Raw genomic sequence first — 26,340 nt, 5'->3', positions numbered from 1 at the left:
AGGCGATAAAACCTCTACAGAAAAGTTAATGTATACCGGAAGTATAAAAGGGCTGGGTTAAGCGCCCTGTGCTTAAGTCCGTCTACCCTGTCACGGCTGAATCTCACGCAACCTTCAGTCAGACACGTGTTGAACGACAAAACCGTATTGAAAAGTATCTTATGTTCCACTTCCGCTCCAGATAAGTATGTTACTACATACACATCTATATATCAATCAAGAAAATGAATGGCGTATATACCGCAAGCAGCTGAGCTCAAATAAAATAAGGAATATCAGTATACTTCTTCGGACCGATACAACATGTAAAAGTATACAACAGTCTATTTTGCTACTCCACAGTAACCATACTTAACCACACCGACCAGAAATCCACCAGGTAGTAGAGATAGTTTTAAATCTGCGAGGCCACAACATAGGATGTGAGACAGTAAGATTTTCACTAGCCCAAAGCTAAGTTGGACGTTTCTGCAGCACAACGCCCAGCTTCGGCCATATGGACTTTCACAAAAAAAACCGGCTCGAATCTTACTTTATTTTTGCTATTTTATGACATGTAATATATCAAAGCCAATATTGGTAAACCATCTTTCAACATCTTCCAGCCGTTTAAACTTTCGAATCGGACAACTCAAATCAACGCCTGTCATTTTGTTTTTCAACTTCGTTATTAGGACCAATGCGGTCGCTGTGAGTTCAAGTCCAGCTCATGCTGGCTTCCTCTCCGGCCGTACGTGAGAAGGTCTGCCAGCAACCTGCGGATGGTCGTGGGTTTCCCCCGGGCTCTGCCCGGTTTCCACCCACCATAATGCTGGCCGCCGTCGTATAAGTGAAATATTCTTGAGTACGGCGTAAAACACCAATCAAAAAAAAAAAAAAAAAAAAAAAAATCGTTATTAGGTTATAGGCCGCGAAAATTTTGTCCTACCCAACATTCTCTTTAAGAATTGCGTGCCCTGTAAACAGAGTGTTGGGTGCGATACTCCAGTTTCCACCGCTCATACAACCTACCACAATTGTATAAGTGACCTTTCTTGAGTAGGCCTACGTGCAACGCCGTCATGTGGGTTGCGTGAGATGGGCCCAATACTAGCGTCGCACAGTGAATAGTTGGCCAGTATTTTGCACAGTACTCAAGAATTTATTTATTAATTTGATTGGCGTTTTAAGCCGTACTCCAGAATATTTCACTTATACGACGGCAGCCAGCATTATGGTGGGTGGAAACCGGGCATAGGTCATCCGCTGCCATCCGCAGGTTGCGGTCAGGTTGCAGGCCAACCTTCCCACGTGCGGCCGGAGAGGGAGCCCTCATGAGCTGGACTGGAACTCACAGCGACCGCATTGGTGAGAGGCTCCTGGGTCATTACGTGCCCTAGCGTGCTAACCAACTGAGCCATGAAGCCCCACCCCCGCCCCCCCCCCACCCCCCCACCCCAGTACTCAAGAATATTTTGTTCCTATAAATACAGTAAGATTTATGAATGAAGGAAACCAGAAAGAGCCGTGTGGAAGGCGATATGCCTCGATAGTTCTTTCAGAAAAATCTAAAGCCTTATGCTTGCGTGATCTGGATTTGAACTTATAGCCGACTTAGTCAAGGCCAGACTAGTGATACAAAGTGTGACACTAAAAATGTATCGGTACGAATTGTAAGGAAGAAAAGCCGGTCTATTCCATTGATGTGAATATTTTTCTGTTAACTTCCCTATGGAACAAGTTAAACATTCGGCGGAGGGTGGGTGGGGGGGGGGGATGCATGAGGGCGGAGGAGGTGGGGCAAGAAAAAAAAGCTTCACACACAGTTACGTGTAATATAACTCTACAAATCCGAGTAACAAAAGTCAGTCCCATCTGATTTAAAATATGGAGGCAATTTTGAGCTTGCTTGAACAAACAGCGTATTACTCATCGCAATTGCATTTTCACGCAGGATAAAGCACGACCATATGTTGTGCAAGGGGGAAATCCACAATTCTGACCCCACGACCTATTAATGTCAGCTTGTGTCATAGAAACCACGAGACACTGAAATCCCGTGGCCTCCCACTCAAAGCAGGACCGTGGGAACGGATTTACCGCCCGTACCTTGTCAATCTTACTCGACCGACTCGCGTGTATAGAGAGTCGCCGCATAAGAATAGCGGTTACCATAAACATACAGCTGACAGTGGCCACGTAAGAGAGTGTTCTGTGCAAACACGGACGGGAAGACTTGAAAGTAGCACGGGTTTTTGTATGCCCAGAAAAGAAAAATAGTTAATTTCGTGGCATTCTTTTTAGCGAACATTTGTCTGCCTCAAAAGTTCCCAGGTGATAGCTAGTGACTGATCTCACGTATGTTGTTTACAGTTATATACTATTTCATCTCAATCGTTTTGATTGGTGTTTTACGTCATATTCAAGAATATTTCACATCTACGGCGGTCAGCATTATGGTGGGGGGAAACCGGACAGAACTAACAGTGTACTCAATGTGGAACAAACATAATTCACAATTCTTATCTTTCGTTGATAGAGCGTCCGCTTCGGGAGCGGTAGATCCATGCAGGGTCAATCTACACCTAAGACCTTAAAAGAGGAAGTTGTAACTTCCTCGCTTGGCGTTCAGCATGAAGCGGCATAGTGCAACGCTTGGTTGACCCGTATTAGTATAATGGCTCGGGCGGGGTAGCTTACTTGCCTTCGGTAAGGCGACTCAGTAAAGCAGCACTAGATAAAAGAGTGGTCGAAATCCTCCTGCAACCAGGAGGCACATTACATACATTCTAAGGGTTCCTTCGTCGCCATATGACTGAAAAATTGTTAACTACGACGTTAAACCCCAAACACTCACTCACTAATCTTTCGTAAATTGAATTCTTCGATGAAATAGAATGTTGTGGTGATTCCAATTGTGACGTTTATCATAAAAGGACACGAAACAGAAGAACAAAGTTCACGTGGCATGCACAAGCTCAAGCATGTGTGCCACGGTAACGAGGAACTTGGGATGGCAGAGTTACCTCCCATGTATCGCGTGACCAGGTATGCTAGCCAGAGTGTCGATCACGTGACCACAGCAAAACGTGGCTCTGAGAGTACTTTGACTTCCCGGACTGTGGCTTAGTCATTGCGGCCATATATATGTATATGCATTTTCACTCCACATGTACATCACCTGAATAATCAGTCACGAACTAGGCTCTCGTAGTAGAATTCAAGCGCTTCCTAAGCTTACATCAGGGGGTGTTCCGTTAAGCGCAACAGAATTATGGCCCATACCTGGCAGGCTATCTCTACAGAGTGTAATTTGTTTGAGTATTCCTAGTGTCTTATGACTAAACATAATGCATACAGACCTATGTAATACTTGTCTTACCTCAAAAACAACACTCTGAGGTCACGTTCTAGAATTTGGTTACCATTGAGGTTTGACTTCCGCCTGTGTGTGAGAAACTTTAGCTAGAGCCTGACGATGACGGGCGGTGATTTTCTCTGGACTTCCTGCACTCTTGTAATAACTGTGTGCAACTGTGTACCGTACGTGTGTTAGTGAAACATTCTTTTGCGCGACGTTAAACGGAAATCAAAACAAATGAACCTTGCGAGGAAGCATTCAACCCCATCCATGGTAAGGGGGTATCACTGATACACGTATTTTAGTACATGTAATTTACTATCTACTGTACAACGAGACACGCCGTAAAACGGAACAACAGAGGCAGATATGATGTGTATTGTTCACTTTTATATCACCAATAAATTGTAGCATATAAAATGCTTGCACCAAATACATGTAGCGAAGGTATAATACTTCAAAAAATACAATAATTTATATAAAAATATAAATATATACATAAACTTTGGTCCCATAGATTTGAGCAATAAAAGGATAAATGTCAGATAATGTTTTTTTTCACAGCTTGGTCAGTCCGTTTTGGCACTTCAGTGAATAGAATCTGTTGTCATTGTTTGCACCTCACCACGGTCGCCATAACTGCTCAGATTTCAGGTCGACATTCGTGGGAACGGACGATTTCTGGACCCCCTGGATAGCACTGTGTCTCACAGGTACGGGTGTTTGGCTAACACTTGACACTGGAGAGCAGCCTCGGGACGAGGGAGGAGACAGGGGCATAACGAAGTTCTGCTGGAGTAGCTGCTGCTGTTGGTGTTGTTGTTGCCAAGAATGCTGAACGGTGACTGGTGTTGGGAGGACAACTGCGGATGGCATCACGACCAGAGCTCCCTGATGGTGTGGACCGGATGTGGATACAGGCGTGGTAGCGGGGTAGCTGGCGGTATGGACTCCTGGAATTACTGGGGTGGTGTTGGGGATTTGAACGTATACGGGCTGGATGGATGGCTGGGAATGAGTGGCTGGTGGGGGGGCTGTTGGCTGACTCGTTTGAATAGCATTCATGCGATGAGACAGGTGATTTAACACACGGGATCGCACTTCCCCGTCCACGCCTTGGACTGACCCTAAGTATCTCCCCACCTCGGCAGCACACTCGGTGAAGCCAGAGTTGTACTTGGCTATGGCACCCACGGTTTCGTGTGATGCGGCTCGGGCTTTCTGTTGTGGCACAGCTTTCAAGAAGTTTACCGTCATCTCCAGAATATCAGCCTTTTCTAACTTGGAATATTGTGAGCTCTGCAATGATAAAATACAAACAAAAATTAAGTCAATGTTAGATAAATACGTGAGAACATATATACAATAGAGATGACAGTAAATGCTAAAATAATTTGGCTTTAAAGACACTGGCTGTCTTCCTTTTTGTAATGACCGAAGACATTAACAAGTGCTCGCTCCAATCAATTGTCCCTTGATTCCGTTACACTGGCTCATGTAAAGCTCATAGAATTCCTTCACAATACCACCTCCCATTACTTGTTGCTATCTATAGACATGGCAGGTCGGCACCGCCCGCAGGAGGGGTCACGCAAGGCGCACACTAAGTGTCAACCTGTTCTAAATTTAAACAAGCGGGCAACGTTACTTAAAGAATTACAACAGAAGTTCAGAAATACTTACATCTTTATTCATAGCTTGTAGGACAAGGCTCTTCAACTGATTCAGACATGTGTTGATTCTGGCTCGTCGTTTCTTTTCCATCAAAGGTTTGTTTGTCTACAAAATAAAAATCAAAACGATATAAATCAATTATTCAAACTAAGTCAGTGTACATAGTAACACATACATTCGTATAATCATAAACTGGAGCATGATAGAAGGATGTTGATAACATTAGTAAAGCAAAGGTGAAATAAACCTTTAAGAACATTTAAATTTAATTCCGTAAATTACAGTAACTTGTTAAACAATAATCATTTCTTACCTTTCTAAGTTCTTTCCTTTAAGGGGAATGGATCGGTTGTTTCCAACTGTTTCCACCATCTTGCTTAATCAACAGGGTAAAGTTCGCCAAGTCCACTCAGTGACTGTATATAGGAATTCAAAGTGTACCGGTATGTTCGATGTGCACTGTAGAAGCACGCCAGTCGTGTGGTTGACTTCAGTCGATAGCTCGGGCTCTTTATAGCGGTGGTCACATGCCGGAACGCGCCTGTGAAGACGAAATGTGAAGTTTCCCACGGTCGCATACTGCTGCCATCAGCCAATCAGATCACAGCTGTTGTTCTGAAACCTGTTGAGATTGCCGTCAGCAAATGATCTATGGCCCCAGTCACGTGGGTCGTTCTAATCGGGCTGTTTCGGGCTGTCAATCACGGTCGCGTCCCGCATACCAAGCAGTGCGCTGTCGCGTGCCGTATTAGTATCCATGTACATTTCCTGTCTACATTGTTTGTCGTCCCCAAGTTGGCGCTAAGACCGAAGTGTGGGAAATCTCCTCCCATAGCGAGCACCGAGATAGACAAGCGGGCCGTTAAGAGTTGATACTGATCAGAGATTGCGATAATTCAGACTGGGGGCGCCTAAAAAAGAGTATGTCCCGGGACATATGATAGAGACATTTTAATAGCACCGCTTAACAGTTTTCTGTGCTGGCATGCTCACCCTCTCCCACCCACTTAAAATCGCCCGTATGTACCCTCGGGTGTATATAGATCTAGTTTATATTTACATATTTGATTTTATTAGCCATACTTATTGACTAATTTATCGATTTCGGGCATGGGAAACTTTTTCGATTTACATAAGCATATATATAATACAGGCACTCTTGTTTTTTTGATGTCATTAATAATGCAAGCTATGACATTCTCAGTAATGCTTGTCATTGCAAGACGAATTAAAAACAAACCGCGCCACCCACAACGCATAAATAAATTAACACGCTAATATCGAATTATCCTCGCCTTGCTCACACGTTACTTAATCTGTTCAAGTAAAGTTTGTTTTTAAGCTGGGTTTTCTCTGACCAGTACTCAGATGTCTGACGTTGATCGTGCCCACGAACTGAGCGGCTCTACTCGACACAGCCCACAGCATTCGCTGATCAAGTGGCCTACGATTTTAATGGTACACATAACTCAAGCTTGACAAAGCCCGCCCCGGCCCGGGCTCGCGACTCGGGGGCTTAGCTGACACGAGCCATTGTGTGCTGGAATGCGGCTTGGGCCTCTCTCCACGCTCGAACAACACCAGGTCCGTGGGAAAGCTTCTCTTGCTTGACTCCCCGAGAAAGAAACACAGATATGTTTTCGTTTACTTTGTCCCTGTAGCCCCACACCTGGCGGAAGACAGGCGGCTTTTTTGTAGGCCCTGAGAACTTTAAACCCCCGACACACGAGCTATTCAAGTCATGCCCTATAAAGTACTTTTTTAAATGAGTCAATTCCTAACTGATTCGACCTTTGCGTGTTAAAGGAGATTCGATTGCTTCGATTCAGAACCACCGTGTGTCGACAATACGCCAGATAAAGCCCCGTAATTCGGCTGAAGCGAGCCGACGTCCGCGAGCACGTGCGTGCAATCGATCGATGACGTCAGTGAACCTTGGGCCGTTGTCATGATAACAGGTGATGAGGCGAGCGCGTGACGCGACATGTCAAACCCAGCGCGTGACACCAATTTATCGAGATGCCAAAAACACCGTTAAGAAAGTTGTGGCTGTTGTCCCATTATTGATGGAGGATGCAGGTCGCACGACCGTTAACTGCCACCCTTTTTTAACAACATGCCAACACATCCTAAACACACTCAGGGGTTTTGTTATTTCATTCGTCATTCATTCAGGTCGCGCTTCTGGCCAATGTCACCTTATTTTATCAAAATGCCATCACATCCACGAGAAAATTAGTTCGCTTGTTCTTTCATCGAGGAAATAATTTACGTGACTGACAATTGTCCACACCGACATGCCATCACATCTCTGCTGCGATTCTGTGTTAATGATGAGGAAAGCAGTCCACGCGACCTTTCCTCGCAACTGGCAGCACATTCTGTGATCCTTTCATCATTGTCTTATTGAAAATGTCTTGGTCGCGTGACTGACCACTGGTACAATATTTTACTGTGATGCCACCACCTCCTTAGAAACATTGTTACTGATGAATCGGACACATGTCGCCTCCTGAGACAGTATAATTTTTGGTCGCGCGACTTGACCGTTGTACAGTATTTTAATGTGATGTTAACACCTCTTCTTAGTATCTTTGTTACCTTTGTTACTGATGAATAGTGTACAAGTTGTACAGTATTGTGCAGGCTGATGCCAACACATTTTTAGAATCGTTGTTGCCTCCTTGTATTTAGTTCTTATGATAAAACAAGAAAATGCCTTTTCCTTCACCAGTATACCTGGACATCCAACTGATGCCATCTTTAATATGACTTTTAATACTACATGGGAAATTTGGTTGCCCATCTCACAAGCACGTTGTTTCAAAGGCTTAAACCTTCTGTAAAACATTTTTATTAAAAACTCGTATTAAAAATGACTTGTTATAGGCCTGCAGTTGGATGAAAAGAAAGAAAGCCTTCAAATACAATTCCATATATTATTGCTTGATGAGAGACAAAAGTTACAGAGTCGTGATTAATACAGGAATATATTGGTCCAAAATTACTACTTTTGTGGAAATACAAAAAAAAATGTCTTCACCTATGATTCTGTCTGCATGGTGTCCGCAAGTGCCAATTTTAAATACAATTAGTCAGGAATTTATAGGGAAAAACACAAATACCGGAATTTCACAACAAGTAAGTATTGTACTTACGCTGTGTTGTGATCTGTAAAACAACGCGCTCAGCCAAAATACCCATACAATATGTCAGTGACGGTATAAATAATGATGTAATGATGACGGAGTTATAATAATTCCCCATCAGATAAAACTGACAAGCATCTCTTAAGTTAAAAGTTATTGATCAAGGTGTTAAACAAGATTCAAATAAACACATAAATCGTATATTTCACACATGCCTTTTGCGTCAGTAGATTTATTAGTAGTAGTAGTAGTAGTTCTGGGCATTATTGCAAAAAAAAAAATACAAAAACAATAAAAAATAAAAATAAACGGGTTAGCTTATATTTTATGTACTTCGTTAAAATATGCCGAAATCAGCTTAGGTATGTATATATGTTGTTACATTTCGCTTAACGCGGGACTTTTTCAGTATTAGACAGTGTTATTTAAATAGAAGATGATGTTGGCATTTAAATAGGAATGGCGTTTTACATCAGCCCCCCTTTTAACCGCCTATTTACATATGCATGGTTGGGCTGACTGTATTACACACGCACACAGTACAACAGGTTTTAACAGATAAGATGTGTTTTTTTAATTTCGTCTTATGAAAATGTTATTCTGGGACCGTGGGAAAGGAGCAAACTCCACTCAACCATGACCGGCAGATTATTCTTAGGACCGTGCTTTTTTCACTCCGCTCGCACGACTCCTTGAGCGCTGAGTAGCACCTCTGCTGCGCGACAGTTCGGGTGGAAAAAAACTGTCGAAAGAGTCCCGGTGTTTTCAACAAACTGAGTGAAAGCGCAGCAGGTTTCCGCTTAGACTCACTTTCGCTCTAACATCCACATACATCACATGGTCTTTAGTTACACACTGGGCTCTCCAATGCGACTTTTCTGCTAAACGTCGGTATTCAGCTGAAAATCTCAGTAGTCTGTGTCAATGGCAGCAGAGGTTGTCTTCCGTGGCCCTGTGAGGAGTGTGGTTAGACCTCTACACCTGACATTCAAAACCACCTGTCTATCTGTCTGACCGTTATTCTTTCGCTCCCATCTACCACTTTATCTATCTTAATTATTTACCCCGTTTTTTAAGGATGTATTGTTGTACTTTTATATACCCTTGGCTATCTGGCACGTGACTAACATTTACTGCCTCATTTCGTGTGGGAACGAGTTCGCAAGAGGAAAAACGGGGTTATAATTGTGACAAGTTAGCCCCATTCCTTGAGACGACTGCCACACGCATTTATTTTGTCTCGGGGTTATAAACATAACGAGCCTTTTAATTATCTTTATATATGTGTAAATATGCAAACTGTATACAAAAACACACACTCAATTTAGTAGGTTAGCTTATTATACGAAGTGTAAATCAAAACCTAAATAATATACATATATACTGAATAATCATTTGATTGATTGATTGATTGATTGATTGATTGATTGTGTTTTACACCGTACTCATGAATATTTCACTTATACGACGGCGGAACCTCTCAGTATGTATACTCCAATGTACGAAAAAGAAAACTCGCGTCAACGATGAGCGTATAATTACGAACATTGGCGGCTGTGTAACGATAAAGCGTGACAAATTTCCACAGTAACCAAACATAGCCATCAATGAACGCACCAAGGAAAAAAATGACCAATGTCATGAGTCGAACTCATAATAATGGGTTGATGGCTCACAAACACTTCGGTTGGGATGGGTTGGATTAAGATGCCGTGAAAACTTGTGACTTGTGCAACACAGTGTAGTAGCTTTCTCTTACACATACCGTGTAACTCAGTATGCACGTATGACATCAAAGAGGCACGTGTAACCAGGCAGTTTGAAGCCGGTGTCACAGATGTTTTATGCTGCCTTTGTCTTCAGTAGAAAGTACCTTGACACGAGCCCTTGCGTTTTCTCACACTCATGTAGGTAAATGAAATCGACAAAAGGAATAATGAATACTGAACTGCCATATGGCCCCAGGCTAGTTGGACGCGCGACAGACTAAATTGAATCGCAAGCATCCGGCCTAAAAACATTGTCTTTATCTACGCATGAATTGAAATGTATATCAAATAGGTATATAACCACATCTAAGGAATATGGCGGTCTTACAATTAAAACAATTTTATTGTTATTATACAAATATATAATATAGAGCCCAGTAGATGGATCAGGGATAGCATGTAACTGACGTGGCCAATATACTTACATAACATCGGTGTGTGTGTTATTTCAGATGACTATATGTATATGAAGAATATATAAGCGAATTCTCAGAAACTTCAGCGTTCAGTAACTCAGTATCGTGAATATAGTATACAGTGACAATGTACAGCAAATAATAATAACATTCCCACGGATCATCAAATTCGGTAACATTCTAATTAATGGTAACTTTGGTATTCAGTACAATATTTTAGTGAATCGCAGTCTTGTGAATTATTAGTCAGTAAAATTCCCTATATGCCACATGTCGCATGACATTCTTTTACGTGGAAGTGGAGTTCAGCTTTATAGTTACACATTCGCTGGCACTAATTGGATATATTATGTTATATATTGAAATACATAAGAGGAAATGTTTAAAATTCAAATTAATTTTTCTGTAAATAAGGGATATGAAGAGTACACATATGGCCATGTGGCAGTGAATTTATTTCTGAGTTGACTTTCTACGCCATTCAAATGTCAGGGAAGTGAAAGTCCCTTCCTCTTCAAGTCTTTTTCATACCTGAATCTGATCATTTTATTTTTACGAACAGTATAGATAATTATACGAAGGTGGGTAGCGCCTTGTGTTGACTGAGTATGACTCAGGCCTGCTTAAATATACGTCAAATAAAAGATAATAATTGTAGAGAAAACCACAGTGCAGTATAGTACACCGCCTACACACCTGGCCGGTCTATAAATATATATACACGCTATATAGAGTGAGAGTCCGGAAAATGTGAAGTTGTCTTGTCGGCTGTATGATTTCGTGCGGAGGTGTATTTAGGAAACAATGTCGCGTGTGCTGAGCATGCGCTGGCTGTAGTGTATATGTCACTGTTCTGACAACCCGGAACTGAGCTGTACTATATGGTGATGACGCGACCCACTGTGCAGGGAGGATGCATTTCAAAACACAAAATTTATACATGTATATATATGTATGTATTAATATACGTTTTGGTGTGGGTTTTTCTTATATGTGAGTCAAAAAGGACATACAACTCAAAGTAAATTTGTTGCTCTAAAATAGATATGATAGCGGATGATTAAAATTATAAATGACTGTAATAATTTAATTCCACTGAGTGTTGGATTAGGAATTTCTTCAGAAATACCGTATACTTATATAAAGGCTTTCACCTCGCCAGTCATTGTTATCCTCCAGTCACCATATAATAGGTTATGACTGAAGATCAAACTGTGTTAAGAAACTCATATATTAAAACAAACTCGAACGAAACCAAAAAAAAAATCCATATGTGACACGAAAGTTTGGAGTATTGCGATATTATTGTGTATGTCTATTGTGTATACATGGTATACATGTGTGGTAATCCAAACGATGTTTCTAAAGTTGTTGATATTGTTTGTGACCACACCTGTGTTACACCAATCCCTAATCTCGTAAATATCTTTTTGTAAACAAATAAACAAAATGAGTAATCAGTAATCCAGCTGGCGCCAGGACTGTTACCACTCCAACAACGTCTGGATTGGCTGCCTGACGTATATATGCAAGAATTAAACTCACGAATTCATCTGTCATACTCATACAATAATCCGTTTGCTTGTATATGTATCTCGGTAAATGACATACGGGGCTAACACTTTTAAGAAAAGCTTAATTTGGAAAGTAGATGTTTTGTCTCACACAGTGTCATGTGTTGAACAAATTACGCGTCTTCATTAATTCCCCAGCTTCGACCTCCACAATGCTTTAGTTCTATATTCTTTGACATGCCCAGTTGTCCTTGACAACTTACCGCGTAACCTCGAATATACTTTTTACACGTAACTGCGTATAACGCCTGACAATGCCGTCTACTCTCCGAATATATTGGCATTCAGTATTAATTACGAGTTACTAATAGCCAATCTATCTTTCGGCAAAGCAAGATAGAAAACGTGGTAAATCCGTTTATAACATATTAGCAGTAGTTCACGATATATTACTGCGTTCATAACAAACTGACAAATACATTACCGTAAAACAGGTCCAACCATCCATATAAGGTTTTCGAAATTTCCCCGGTATATAGATTTGTTATAAATTCAGCGAATCGCGCGTCTTTTTCAAACATTATTTGTTTCAATGCGTTTGAAGAGAATCACCTATATAATGGCCATGCATTCTTGCGTGCTGACTTATACATGTATATTCAAACCGCTGAGTATTTAGGCTATATAAATATTGTAAATAGGCCTTTTTCGTCCGATGACCCTTATTTCTGATTATACAAGCTGGCAAAAAGAATATTTCCTTGTCTAAATTCGTAAAGAGGTTCATGCATGCCGACCAATATAGTTTCTTGCTGAACGCGATTTTTTGTTGTTGTTGTTTCGAATGTTTTCATTTCCACCATTTCTTGGGTAATTTACCCGTGAGTGTTGACGTCATTATGTAGATGACTCGACTCCCGCGGTGTTCTATCGCACCTCAGTGTAATGTCATGGCATAAGCCAATACATCTGGAAGGATTATCCGTTAATCACCCGAAAAACATTCATAAACAAATACAAATCGCTTGGATCAGCTTAATCCATCTGGCGCCAGCGACATTACGACTCCATCAACCACGTCTAGTCCCGATGTCAAGATGGCTTATTTCCGATATCATGCGTGTCCAAACTATTACCTACATGCCACAGTATACTTGTGACATATTTGCAAAACGTCTGGTCATCTATTATTAGCCCACCATTGCAACAATCAAGCATCTACTATGTGTATACATCGTGGATTAAAGATAACATTCACCTCATTGAATGTTTGAATCCATGTCATAAAGTATACATGAATACAAATGCATGACGCCCTCAGTGATTTTCAAGCCAATTAACGACATGTCCTGTGATATAGCAGTAAGGATAGACTAGATATCACTTAAATTCAGGAAAACATTTTAAAATGTTCACATTTATCGTCAACTTTTTTGCATGTACTTGCAAGCCTGTATGTACACACAACCATCCCAAGCTAGATGTGAAGTTTTTCCTGGTATTACGGGCAATGGCGGATTGAGCGTTACAGACTACAGTATTTGGTCAAGACTACATGTCTGATGTCATGGTAACATAGGATTAAACACCAATTATCGTCCCAGCATCCAGCGTTAAATCTGTTACCAGGTATATGTACAGACTAATCCGCTCAGCCACAGGTAACCGCTTTGATCTCACCGCCGCTTTGTTTCCACATCGGATCGTACTAATCCTGCCGGAATTTTCATTCATCAACGCTATTTACGATAAAACATCTCTTTTTCCGTTGTATATGATGTAAAGCGATCAAAATCCCTGATAAGTGGGTTTTGGTTGTTAAAAAATAGCTTTCGAAAGGTAGAATCTCAGTTATAGATCAGATTCTATCTTTTACAAAGAATCTGCCGCGAACGTCTAATGAATGCGGAAGCGAGGCTCGCATCCGGTGGGTCAATGGCACGCAGACATAGCCTCATCCTAAAAAGCCGCGAGCCAGAACTGAATGATAAGCCCAATGATCGCAATCTAGCACACACATCCTGCATTTCACGCTGTAGATATTCAGTTCTAAATCTTGCTGTATGCCGTGCAAATAAATGATCGGCATAATATTTTGACACCTTTTAAAGCACAGTGCAATATTATCAACAATATGCATCTATGCACCGGACTCAAATCTTAGAAGAAAAAAGCAACACATATCTAACATTAATAATGTGTGATATATAATACATCAAGAACGAAACTGGCGGAAGTCAGTAATGCCTATAGGCAGTTGAACTAAAGGTACATAACTATATACACGCACCTGCTTCCAGTTGACACCTTAACATGACATACGTAACCAGTAAATGCAACAGCAGTTTTCAATACGCGTTTAAGATGAGAAGGGAGAACTGGGTAGATTTGAAATAAGCAATCTGCGTTCAGTTTCGAGTCGACATGAGCTGTTTCTTGCGAATGTTGCATTCGAAAAGTCGCATCGCTTGAAGGCGCTTATGGAATAGATTTATTCATGCTTTCACTCGATTTGTTGGATTCCACGAGTCGATACAAAGGATCGCATCGTGTCTCGATACAAAGGATCGCATCGTGTCTCGATACAAAGGATCGCATCGTGTCTCGATACAAAGGATCGTATCGTGTCTCGATACAAAGGATCACATGTTTTCCAGAGATTTGTTGACTTCATCTCACGAAGTGTGGTGGCTTCCCCGAGATCTGTCGACTTGTTCTCACAAGGGGCTTTGGTTTCCTTTGGCGATGGTTTCGTCTGAATATCAATAGGGCGTTAAATACCAATGCACTGGAATCTGGGTCACCCCGAGCCATAAATGTCAAGTTAACTGCCTTAACTGCCCAAAAAAGCTAGTCAAATTTTGGGGGTCAGGTTGGTTGATCCACACGTTTTGGGTCGCAACTTGTGAAAGGATATTTTTGGGCTCGCACTCGTGTCTGTTTTTGTATACTCGACTCACATAACCAGGTCAGTTTCTTATTACATGGAATTGGGGTCAGTTGGCTCAGTCGGTTAGCGCGCTAGCGCAGCGTAATGACCCAGGAGCCTCTCACCAATGCGGTCGCTGTGAGTTCAAGTCCAGCTCATGCTGGCTTCCTCTCCGGCCGTGAGTGGGAAGGTCTGCCAGCAACCTGCGGATGGTCGTGGGTTTCCCCCAGGCTCTGCCCGGTTTCCACCCACCATAACGCTGGCCGCCGTCGTATAAGTGAAATATTCTTGAGTACGGCGTAAAACACCAATCAAATAAATAAATAAATATTACATGGAATTCAACATAAATAGTTTAAATACCTGTATAACCAAATAATTCGGTCTTATGAAAATTCAACTTAGGTTCAGCTTCAATGAAGCAGAATTAAGAGATACATGCTAAATTCAAGACACGAGAGATATTAAAGAGAGATAAATATAAAAAGCCCAAACTGTACTATAACTATATGGCGCCCAACACAAGCCCAACAAAACAATTAATGCTGAATCCGAAAATTGCTATCAGAGAAAGGCCGATATTTCATGAAGCCATATATATATATTTTACATACATACATATAGCAGTTGAAGTTACACAGCATTGAAGTTAAAAGCTATAAAGTTACACGGCACAGTAATTCTGTTAGCTCAGGCGGGCGCTATATAGTGTTGATTTATGATCAAATTAATCTTTTCGTCTTAACTTCTTACTGCCGTAACTATATGTCCGTGTTCAGTTTTATCCCAATTTCTATTTCCTCATTGTCACGATAAACACAAAAAGTTTTGAACAAGTTCCGCCTTGTGAATACACCGTTTCCTTATTAGACGTCTGAGTTACAACGATGCAATACGGCAAATATCCTTTCTTACATTTCCTGCTCCATACGTTGAAATGAGATTAGTATAATTATTTTAATGGTAAGGGCGGATATACAGAACGGAGGGGAGGAGGAGAGGGTGCGGGGTTAAGAGGGTAAAACTTAGAAAATATTGCCGCTTTAACCCATGGCGTCAGAACTGTTGACATGGTTGAACCCCTCGGCTGGAGGCAGACTTTTAAGTCATGTAATTCCCTGGTTGGTTTTACCTACTACCTAACCTAATGCGGGAACATACATAGTTTAAAAATGGATGTATGCTCTTCAGTTACATGTCCCGGGGTGTAGGGGAGGAGAACAGTCACGGAAACCTTCCGAAGCCCGACCCCACGGGGCTCCTGGGCTCCTTGGGGTGTGGTCTTCCGGGCGAGTGGGTTGAGGGAGGGACAAATTTCCTATACGGGGTGGGCAAATTATCCCAGGGAGACAACAGCCAGGCAAAAGTGCCTCTTTATTAAACAAAGGCATTACGAAATAGTTGGACAGTTAAGTGAAATTAGCCCCTTTGTCATGGAGTGCATGCTCTCTGATAATCGACTGTTGATGGCAATGCCTCGTGCGTATCTGATCCATCCGCAGGGATGCGTGTTAACGTGCCAGAACCAAAATCATGCGAGAATAGTTGTTGAAATGTTTCAAACTATACTTGATCCTATTTCACTTAAAAGATGGCACTTAGGTTTATGCGTAAAGGTATCCATATGCTGTTGGGCAAAGGAAGCCTGACCTAATTCGTGACGAATATAGGAATAATTCATATGACAAAACAGGAAACAAAACCTCATTGAATTTAAGAAAATGTAATTGAATTAAACCATTTCCCCCAAAGAGGTGGTACAAATTAAAACATCTATTAAAACAAAGTATAAATCTTACTGAATTGGTTTATTTATTTTATTGCACTTGTATATCACACCATACTCAATGATTTTGTTACTCATAACATGGCGGTCAGATTAACAGTTCTTGTGTAGCTTTGGGAAAACAATCTGTTGGCCGGCCGTATCAAAATGAATTTTACAGACAATTACATTTGTATGCAGCCTGTAGGGCATAAATGAAAAAAATGAATGAATGATCATATGGCTTAACTCCACATTGGTTATATTTCAGCCTTATCGTGGCGAGAACATGGGGAAAATACGCAGAGGTTAAACGAAAAACAGTGTGTCCTTATACACATAACGTACAAATGACAAATCCAACTGCTAGTACTCGAAATCATGTAATAGTCAGTATATTGCACTTTATTGTATATTATTACATTATTTGTTTAGTATAAAGGACAAAGTCAGAAATATCATGCTATAGATAGATCTACAGATATCTGCTGACGTCATTATAACCATATAAAGCTTATCAAAGCTACATTTTAGTGTATGTACATGTACATCTGCATATGGCTAACTTCTAAGGTTTTAACACAAATATATAGCAGACAAACATATTACGCTCTAATAATGGAAGCAATCAACTGAAGAGTTGCTTCCCCCCGCCGTTTGTCATGATTTCTTTTTTATTCAAAGACAGGCGTATCTACCAGGGAGAAAAGTCAAAGTTATGTTTTGTGAGCCCTACAGCGTGAAGAAAGACTCTCTCTAACAAAGGATGTTTTGACGAAAAACGATTCTCTTGCTGTGTAATATCCCTGAGGCCTATTCTATGGGGCGATAATAGCCCTAAAGCAGGTCCGAATTCGCTCACTTTGGTCCCCAGGTCTTTGTAGAAGACCGAACACTCACCCAGACATGTCCAAACACCTTGAACTAAGATGCTATTTAAATTTCACAGATGTGCAAAGCTTTGTTACATCGTCAAAAGCGTTATTCCAATGCTAAGGGACAGAGAACTGGGACATGTCATTGCAGGGATGTGGCTGTTCTCATTCACATACCGGGTTAAAATGTAAGACATTATCTCGCTTCCATGACGAATTAGAAGCGTTGTCAGTTTGGCCAGATTTCTGGTTGATTGAAGTTTCACGGGCCACATTATACAGTTCATATGCTCTCTTATTTTCAGCGCGTCAGGACTGGCGAGGTAATCCATGACCCTTGCAACACAATTGCCAGCTGTACTGTCTGTATTCGGCATAAGTTTAACATTTGATGAATGTTAACAGCCCAGCATCACGGCTGAACCCCATTCACTCTACGCTAGCAGATGTCGAGAGTTCGAATCCATGTGCTAGTTCTTCTGTATTGTATATTATTCATACCTGGTTGATTGCTGACGCGAACTGATCAGTCTTGTCGTGTTATATAACCTGCACAAAGCCCCTATAAATGCCAGATTACTGCAAAATGTGTGTGTACGAAATCGGCAAACTCCTGAAATAGTGATCCTTGCCCCATTGGGTGTTGGGTAAATATGTTAAATTAGATTTAAAATTATCCTGTGTATAGAAAAGCGCAGGGTGGTTACTTTGGGGTCTGTTTGGACTGTTCAAGTTCTGTGATTCTCAGCCCTATATAGGCTGTACGTAGTTTCCTGTGGGCACTGAGTCATTTTTTCTTTATGTCTTGTGTTGTTTCACCTCGGTCCTGTCCGGTTTCTCCTGGGCTCTGTTGGTTTGCTTATATAGTATCTTGTGGTTTCTCTGGAGCTCTGGGTGACTCCATATGGTTTTCTTTGGTTTGCCTATATAGGTTACGTGTGGTGTGTCCAGGTCTCTGCGTGCTCTGTATGCATGGTTTTCCTGTAAGTCCTGTGTGGTTTCCCCTATGTTCTGTGTTGTCTTCCCTTGGGTGTGCGTGGTTTCCCCTATGTTCTGTGTTGTCTTCCCTTGGGTGTGCGTGGCTTTCCACATTCATAAAAAGGACCGCGGCAATATAAGTATGGCTTAAAATACTTATCAAATAAGTAAAAAATTAAGTAATAAGTACATCAAATATAGCAGTATCAGAACTCATAAGAGCTTAGAGAGGCCGGAAATTGATGTTTGAGCTAAAAATATTTAAGCTTTTACCAAACAAATTAGAAGAAACCTTGGATCATTTAGTGCATTTATATACGGGTTTCTGGGGATAAAAACATTCTTATTGATAGCACACAACACATAAACTCACTCGACGAAAATCACCTGATGTGATTGTCTTGGTGAAACTTCACTCTGGAATCCTGCCGAACTGGTCGGCTACACTTTTGTCTGCAAGCAAAATCAGCCATGTTAGCGTTTTTCTCCTTGACAGCGTTTTATATACCTTGACACACCGAGTTCAAAGGCAATACAAGACGACGTATATGTACCCAAGCTGTTTACAACGTCCATTTTTTGGAGATTTCATACACGACCAAAAGCCATGTTGGATTTCACCATAACTCCCTGACAAATTATCACTGATGTTTAAGCCGGTAAAATTATTTATAACTGTCTTGAAATAACAAATACATGAATATTTTAATGCAACTTATAATGTGATGTATATATATACAAGACATTTATTTGGAGTTAGCAACTCAAATGTCAGAGTTTCATACAAATGTAGGGATATTTTACATAGGTCCACGGATACTCATTGACAACATCTCTCAGAATGTGCGTGAAAATTGCACGATACTTATTTTGGGAAATATACCAAGGTACTTGGTATATATAGGTAGTACTTATAAGTAGTACGTCAAGGCACAGCGCGTGAGATAATTTTCCTTAACTTAGAATTAAACGTCCTTTCAACATTGCTTTGGTCATTAAATGGCGGTTTCTTCTAATATAGACGATCCTTCTATTTCCCGTAACTTTTTTTGTAAATGGCGTTAGCTGGATTATATGGATTATGCACACTACGACATGATTTTCGGAAAAAGGTAGGTAGCTTTGCAAGTAAATCAGTGTACGAGGCACCTGTGATTTCTTGAGTTGGAACACAATCTGTACGTGTATGACTGTGAACTGCAGTATATAATGCGTATTATATGTCGTATACACTCATTAGATGTAACTGATGCAACTAGTATGCAAACTACACACGCTTATCGCAATATCGATTAGATTTATTTAGTTATTTGCATGGTGTTTCAAAAACGCCGTACTCAAGAATATTTCACTTTTGTGACCCCGGCCAGGATCATGGTAGGAGAAAACCGGGCAAAGCCTGGGGGAAACCCATGGCCATCCGCAAGCTGCTGGCAGAAATGTCATTCAGAGGTGGATTTAAAACTGTTCCTGTTTGAACACAAATATAGACTGTTAAATTAAATCGAGTTTATTTACACAAATTAACGTGAATTTACAATCACGTAACATCTTCGCCAATATATAGGTCTGTACATACATATAAGTACATAGGGACATTAAAAGTGTGTATGTGGTTGGTGGGTGTGGGGGGGGGGGATACATACAGCAAGATACACGCGAGTTACATTATCTCCATATGGTGCCTCTTTGGGATCGTTCTATAGAGAACCAACAGCACTACTTATGTTTAAGAGAATTAGGCTATATACCCGTTGTTGCATATTCGCTTTTAAACGTGGATTAAAACGTCTTTATGTGCTTTTTAAAAAGCCTTAGCGAAGAAAACAAAGTGCTTATAGTTGTGGAGCGAATCGTGGTTATACGGTATTAACGCGAGCATTATAACAGCACGGGACTAAAATCTCCGTGTGTTTGTTACCAGTATAAAGCATGCTGGCGTCGTAATGTTGCGTAACGATGCTAGCGTTACATTGTGTCCCTTTGCTGCTCCCTGACCCACGGGCAATGCGAGGGAGGGACGGCTAATGGGTTTGTCAATAGCTTAATTGTCCCGCTGTTTGTATCTCCACCACAAATGTTCTTTGTGAATCCCGTAAGATATATTCAGGGAATCTCCACAGGTTTTTGTAAGATGATGTAATATAGATGGAGTTAAGGTGAAATTAGCTGGACTGGTCATGGTTATCTATAGCTCTATTGATACAGTCCCAATCTCGTGCTGGCCAGCGGACTGGCAAACCAAGTGCACAGTTAATGCTTAATGCTCTGTTACCTGTTATTTGCATTCGTTACTTGTGCCCGTGCAGGTGTAGTGGTGCTCATTCTATATGTATGTGTAGGTTCTGTTCCAAGCATCGGCAAACCGTTATGTCCTGTCCATCGATTCATGTAATATGTATTTCGTCACTAAATTTGTGTTTATGTTTTGTTCAGTTGTCCGTTGTCTGAGTGATGCTATAATGTATTACCATAACACAATATTCAGTCATATTCAACGTAATATAATATTAGTCTAATAAAATCTTTATGTTAATTAATAGAATATATGTGTTATATTTAGCAGAACAGTATACTGCAATAACAGAATACATTCTAGCATCGCTCAAACAACAGATTTGCTGTTAAAATGAACAGATTAAGTTTTTGAGTGTATGAACTGAAATCTGCTATCAATGCCTTCAACAAAACGCAACGCTCATTTACACCAGGCTCGGAGAACACTGGAGGCGACCGATTCTCGGGTAATGCGAGTCTAGTACTGGAGTACCATTCAAAACAAATAGATAAACCAGAGCACAAACCTCCGCCACATCAACGTGGACAATACTCTACATTTGTTTGCTATCTCGCTGTAATGAAGAAGAGATTAAAGACTTCCTGGATGTGCATCTAAATGTCGTATGGTCACCACAAAATTTTATTGGATTGGAGCTTGTATAACTCAAGGCCAAAGCGTGCAAAACTTTCATCCAATGGCCAAATCTGCCCATAACGGAAAGCTACTGTCAAACAGACAAAGTGAAACGCCAGCAAGAAACCTCACCTCCTTGGTTAATAAATAAATGTATCCTCTGCTCATAATTCTATCACCGTCCAAAACGAAAGGGGTTGAACGTTGATCTTATCTTACATTGTCTATAGCAGAAAGCATCCATAATAATTGTCAGGTATGTCCATATATATCGTACTGACTATTGTACGTATTTTCAGTTTAATCGGCTGTTTTTGTAATACAAGTTCAACTCTAAATTGAGGTATACATATCCACAATGCTAACCGTGCATCAAATGTACACACTGGATGTTTCATAATTTGTCGCGACGCTACAAGAAATGGACTACTTCGCCAAATTTGATGCCCGATCACGAAATGTACATGAAAATAAACAAGCTTAGCCTTGGAAAATTGACGAATGAAATGAACATCGCACCTGTAGCGGCATCTTTGATATATGACAACGGGGAACATAAAGCTTGATCTCGTCTTCTTGTTATGGGATGTTTACTGAGCGAACCAAGTGACAAGGCAAGTTTGGACAGGCGAGAGAAGTTACAAATTAAAAGCTGACAAGAATGAATAAGTCATCGCCGGCTTTAGGAATGGATTGTACAAGAGAATCTCTGTTAGCTTTGTCGAAATGACGCCCCTGTCGGTACGACGCATCCTGGAAATTAAATGTCAACAGGGGACGAGGGATGTTGAAGGGTGAGAGCAGGGTAACAAAAGTCCCACATGGAGCAGGAATTGTCGATCGACCAACCCCCAAGTCTGCTCAAACCATACCCACCCAGCTACTAATTCATCCCGCGGTAGGGAGCGTAACTATGTAACCTGACCACAACAATGAAATAACATCATGTTTATACTGTTTTTCCCTGAGTATCACACCTGACTAAGATAAATGTATTGATTCGAAGAAAACATTAAGATTGAATTTGAGACACATCTGTGTGTATTGGGTTGAGGTGAGCTTTTTTGAAAACCATTTATTACTCACAGGATTGTATAAATGTATTTTACTAAAAACTGAAGTGTGTCGTTTAAGCCAAATTACACAATTAAACTTGGACCATGTTGGTGTGAAAGGCTGCTTCGTCACTTACAACCGTGTATTATGAACTATGTTCATTGCTTTTACACTAACCAAGTAATTTAGTTGATTTCTCTGAATTTGGGTTTTACTTTATATCGTCACATCAGATGCCACTTGATATAGAGTATTTTGAAGATTTGCCTGCGAAATAGCGATTATTACAGCGGGAGTGAGGATCATTCGCTGCATTTTGTAGATGTAAATGTAAAATGCGGTGTATTTCAATGCGTTTCCAGTTGATCTTACACAACTCGAGGCAAGATTTCAGTCTCATCCAAATCACCTTATCTCATGCCGCGCGCTTTGAAGACCCTCATGAAGGACACATTTTCTTTGGAACATTTCTTGTACAAACCCCTCGTTGATACAGCTGTGTTTAGTTAACTCAAGGGCACCCACTTACATCTAAGAGTTATACATTTGATGATCAGTCTCTCTACACCCCCACCCCAACTCTACGCTCTACCTGCAACAGTCTCTATCACCTATTCCACAATCAAGATCTTACCTGTTGCCTAGACAATGACCAGGTCTGATTGATGTTCCGCTGACGTACTCCACGTGTAGGTGTTACGTCAGAGTTACATCATCAGGATGAACGGTTGTGTAATAACGCTATACTAACATCAGTTTGCCGTCTGGTATCGTTCCGCGAATGTTTTATATCAAAGTTTTAAGCGGACGGTGTGTTCATTTCCTGAAGGCACTGTTTTTGTTCGTGAAATCCCTTAGGATATAAGAGATTTTCATCAACAAAATCACATCCGTTTGGTTTGATCACTATCTCTGGATTCTGGGGCCTTTTCCAATTTGTTGACCACGACTAAGTGTTTGCTGTGGTATAGTTCATTGTTGCAGTCTGTAACAAACAAGCTGGGGTGTAATGGTAACACATGTAGACGCCGATTTTAATCCACCGGCACTATCTTGAGGGTGGTGATGGGTTTCAAGGCTGCCCCGTATGTTTTTGGAACTCTACATGAACTTAGTATATAGTGGTTCGTATAACGAAACAAACGAAACAGAAAGTGGCAAATCCACACGATGGTATATGCTGGGTAGTTGCTCCAGCGCCATTTACCATCACACAAGTGGACTAAAATATAACACTACACACGCAGACCATTTTGCTTATGAGTTAATTAGGATTCCTTTGGTATGTGCTATAGATGTCCAATGTTATTTCCTGTTTGCCGCCCCCCCCCCCCCCATCACCTCTTCGAATCCCTCTACGCCCAACTGTTTTATAGATATACATGCATATGTGCAAATGAGGAAGTTATTTACCACATCCGTTATTTGTATCATAACCAACACGTAAAATAACGAATTTTCTTAATACATCGGGAAGATATGCAACTCAACAGATAACATGTTCTTGTCCAAAACATGCCTATAAGTTAATGTTCCGAAACTGAACTACGTAATGGAGCAGTGAAATACTAAAGAAATGTATGATACTGTGATAGTCAGACTCGTACATTTATCATTTGCGACTTAAGCTTATTCCCTTGTTCGCGTTTTACAGGAGTGTCAATTTGATGCCGTTTAAATCTTGGCCGCACTTTGCCCCTTCGTTTAAGATAGCACACCCATATCCAAATCTGCTTTCAATTAAAGCGTCATGAACAGGCTAAATTAGAACTAGTCAGAATTGTTACGTGCCGACTGTTTGCCAAGCCTTTTATTTGTCATCGGCTCTTTCACAGGGTTTAAACCTGTCACACGTGCTCCACACACGAAACTAATCTGTACCGGTAAACAGAGGACTTAAGGAAAACGGTATGTCACAACACAGATGCGGTAATAGTGAACCGCCAAGAACATACCATGGTTGGGACATCAAAACGCCGACTAATCGGCTTGGCTGGAAACAGCTGGCAAACCATATTTGCCCTGTCATCGCCATCATTGTCATTTCAAGTGAGGTTTTTTTTTTTTTTTTTTTTGATCATGAATATATTACAGATTACGGATCAAATAACGGATATCTTAGCTTTTAGCCTAGTTGTGTTCCAATCTTAAATTACAATCAATAATGTTATTTTGATGACGCAAAACATCAACACAATCCCTCAAAAAGTATCTCATGATCTACCCATGATCTAATGGTTGTGTGTGTCCACTGCTGTTTATTTCTCATGTCATGGTCCTGTATTGTGATGTACTATGGTAATGTATTGGGTTGTACCATGGTACTTTATTAGGTTGCCACAGGATACTGCAATGGGTTGATGGATTCGGTTAAAGGTTGACGGATTCTGCAATGGGTTGACGGATTCTGCAATGGGTTGAGGGATACTGAAATGGGTTGACGAATACTGCAATGGGTTCACGGTTTCTGCAATGGGTGTACGGATTCTGCAATAGGTTGACGAATACTGAAAATGGGTTGACGCATTCTACAGTGGGTTGACAGATTCTGCAATGGGTTAACGGGTATTGCGATGGGTTGACGGATTCTGCAATGGGTTGACGGATTCTGCAATGGGTTGACCGATCAGAGAACAGAACCGTTTTACCCGGTAACAAGTATACACTCACCCTACTGGTATTCAACACTTTTCAAAGACTTACACCAAAGACTCGTTTTTTCTGTACTTATGATTCCCGTACTTTTCCATGCACACACTGAGAGAAATGTTTGGGTCATCTGTTATACAACTGAGCTAATTCAACTCAGAAAACTGAATCTTATGACCAGTCTCATCTGATTAAACTGGTGACTCACTCGGTTTGTTGAAACCAGAGTTCTACACGTCAACTCATGCTAATTTAACTCAGAAAACTGATTCATGTCACCTGATCAGCTGAGTCATGAAAGGCTCCTGTGAGTTTTCCAACAAGTGAGTCAACAATATAATCAGTTGAATTAGCTCATTTGAATTGCTCAAACTCAGATTTTTTAGTCAGCTGACCTCCAACTTTTCTCACAGTGTATTTAGATAGTACATGTATATGTAAAGTCCAAATCACGTGTAAAATGTTTGGAGTCGAATATCAAAATTTTGAAATCATAATAAATTTAACATTACGTGAACTGTTTACCAATCTACAAAAAAAATCCATTTTTTTATATTGTACCCCACAGAGAAGAATCAAGAGCTTTATCACGTCTCTTAATTCATGGCCTAAAAGCAGGTATTAAACGACAGCCTCTTCATTGCAATGTAAGTTCAAAAATCACTGTCAAATGTTGCATATACGACTATGCATATTGTCTGAATTTCATTTCTTCTGTTATAAATGAAGTAAATTTTATGATGATAGACATTTTGAATGTCATGCTTATCTCAGTTTCAGGCTCCAAATTTTTCGCGGAGAGAATATTAAGTGTCTAAAATGGGCGTTTTTTGGTAGTCATATTTGATTCATCAAATTTATGCTGTCAAATACCGGCAGTTTAATGAATAGCTTGTCAGACATAGCGATTTTAATCTGGTTTATAGACAAAATAATGTATGAAGTACCGCAGATATTACAGTAAAGAGCTTTGATTGGTCTAATCCCAGGCGCTGTACTACCTCATGGCACTGTAACCCCAAGTGCAGATAAGGGCTGCTGAATGGCGAGTTTTGTTTAATCCTAACAATTCGTGGTTTGTGTCTGGAATGGAGACTTGTTCTACCGGCCATTAAAGGCTCGTCCGCAGATAATATCGCTGTAAAATCCGCCTCGTGGAAAGTCGCTATCTGCAGTGGTCATCTGCACGTGCAAACACACCGCTTATATCTGGCTGAGACCACACAGTGACCGGTGGGGATTTTAATGAGGGCCAGTCTAAGGCGATAGCGAGGGCACTGATAAGGGCAGGAGATTGGCCCAAGGTGAAGTA

The 26,340-nt window shown here is 40.8% G+C and overlaps 1 protein-coding gene across 1 annotated transcript; it reads right to left on the bottom strand.

Moving 5' to 3' along the window:
- Positions 1-3,720: 3,720 nt before the first annotated feature.
- On the bottom strand, positions 3,721-5,336 carry LOC135475509 (transcription factor HES-2-like). Its single transcript, XM_064755437.1, has 3 exons — positions 5,328-5,336; positions 5,024-5,119; positions 3,721-4,639 (listed from the first exon to the last, which is right to left on the bottom strand). The coding sequence occupies exons 2-3, from the start codon at positions 5,102-5,104 to the stop codon at positions 3,962-3,964; spliced, it is 759 nt and encodes a 252-aa protein (XP_064611507.1). The 5' UTR covers positions 5,105-5,119; positions 5,328-5,336; the 3' UTR covers positions 3,721-3,961.
- Positions 5,337-26,340: the final 21,004 nt, after the last annotated feature.

This window comes from Liolophura sinensis, chromosome 9, assembly GCF_032854445.1.
Source record: "Liolophura sinensis isolate JHLJ2023 chromosome 9, CUHK_Ljap_v2, whole genome shotgun sequence".
Taxonomy (NCBI): domain Eukaryota; kingdom Metazoa; phylum Mollusca; class Polyplacophora; order Chitonida; family Chitonidae; genus Liolophura; species Liolophura sinensis.
The sequence above is the reverse complement of the archived record's forward strand: the minus strand, read 5'-3'. Positions and strand labels throughout refer to the sequence as shown.

What these genes read in the sequence shown, in the direction of transcription:
- LOC135475509 (XM_064755437.1), bottom strand. Translation starts at nt 5,104, where the DNA reads ATGGAAAAGAAACGACGAGCCAGAATCAACACATGTCTGAATCAGTTG. An exon ending in TACAAGCTATGAATAAAGAT is followed by an intron (nt 4,640 to 5,023) that starts GTAAGTATTTCT and finishes TTATCATTGCAG; the next exon opens with AGCTCACAATATTCCAAGTT.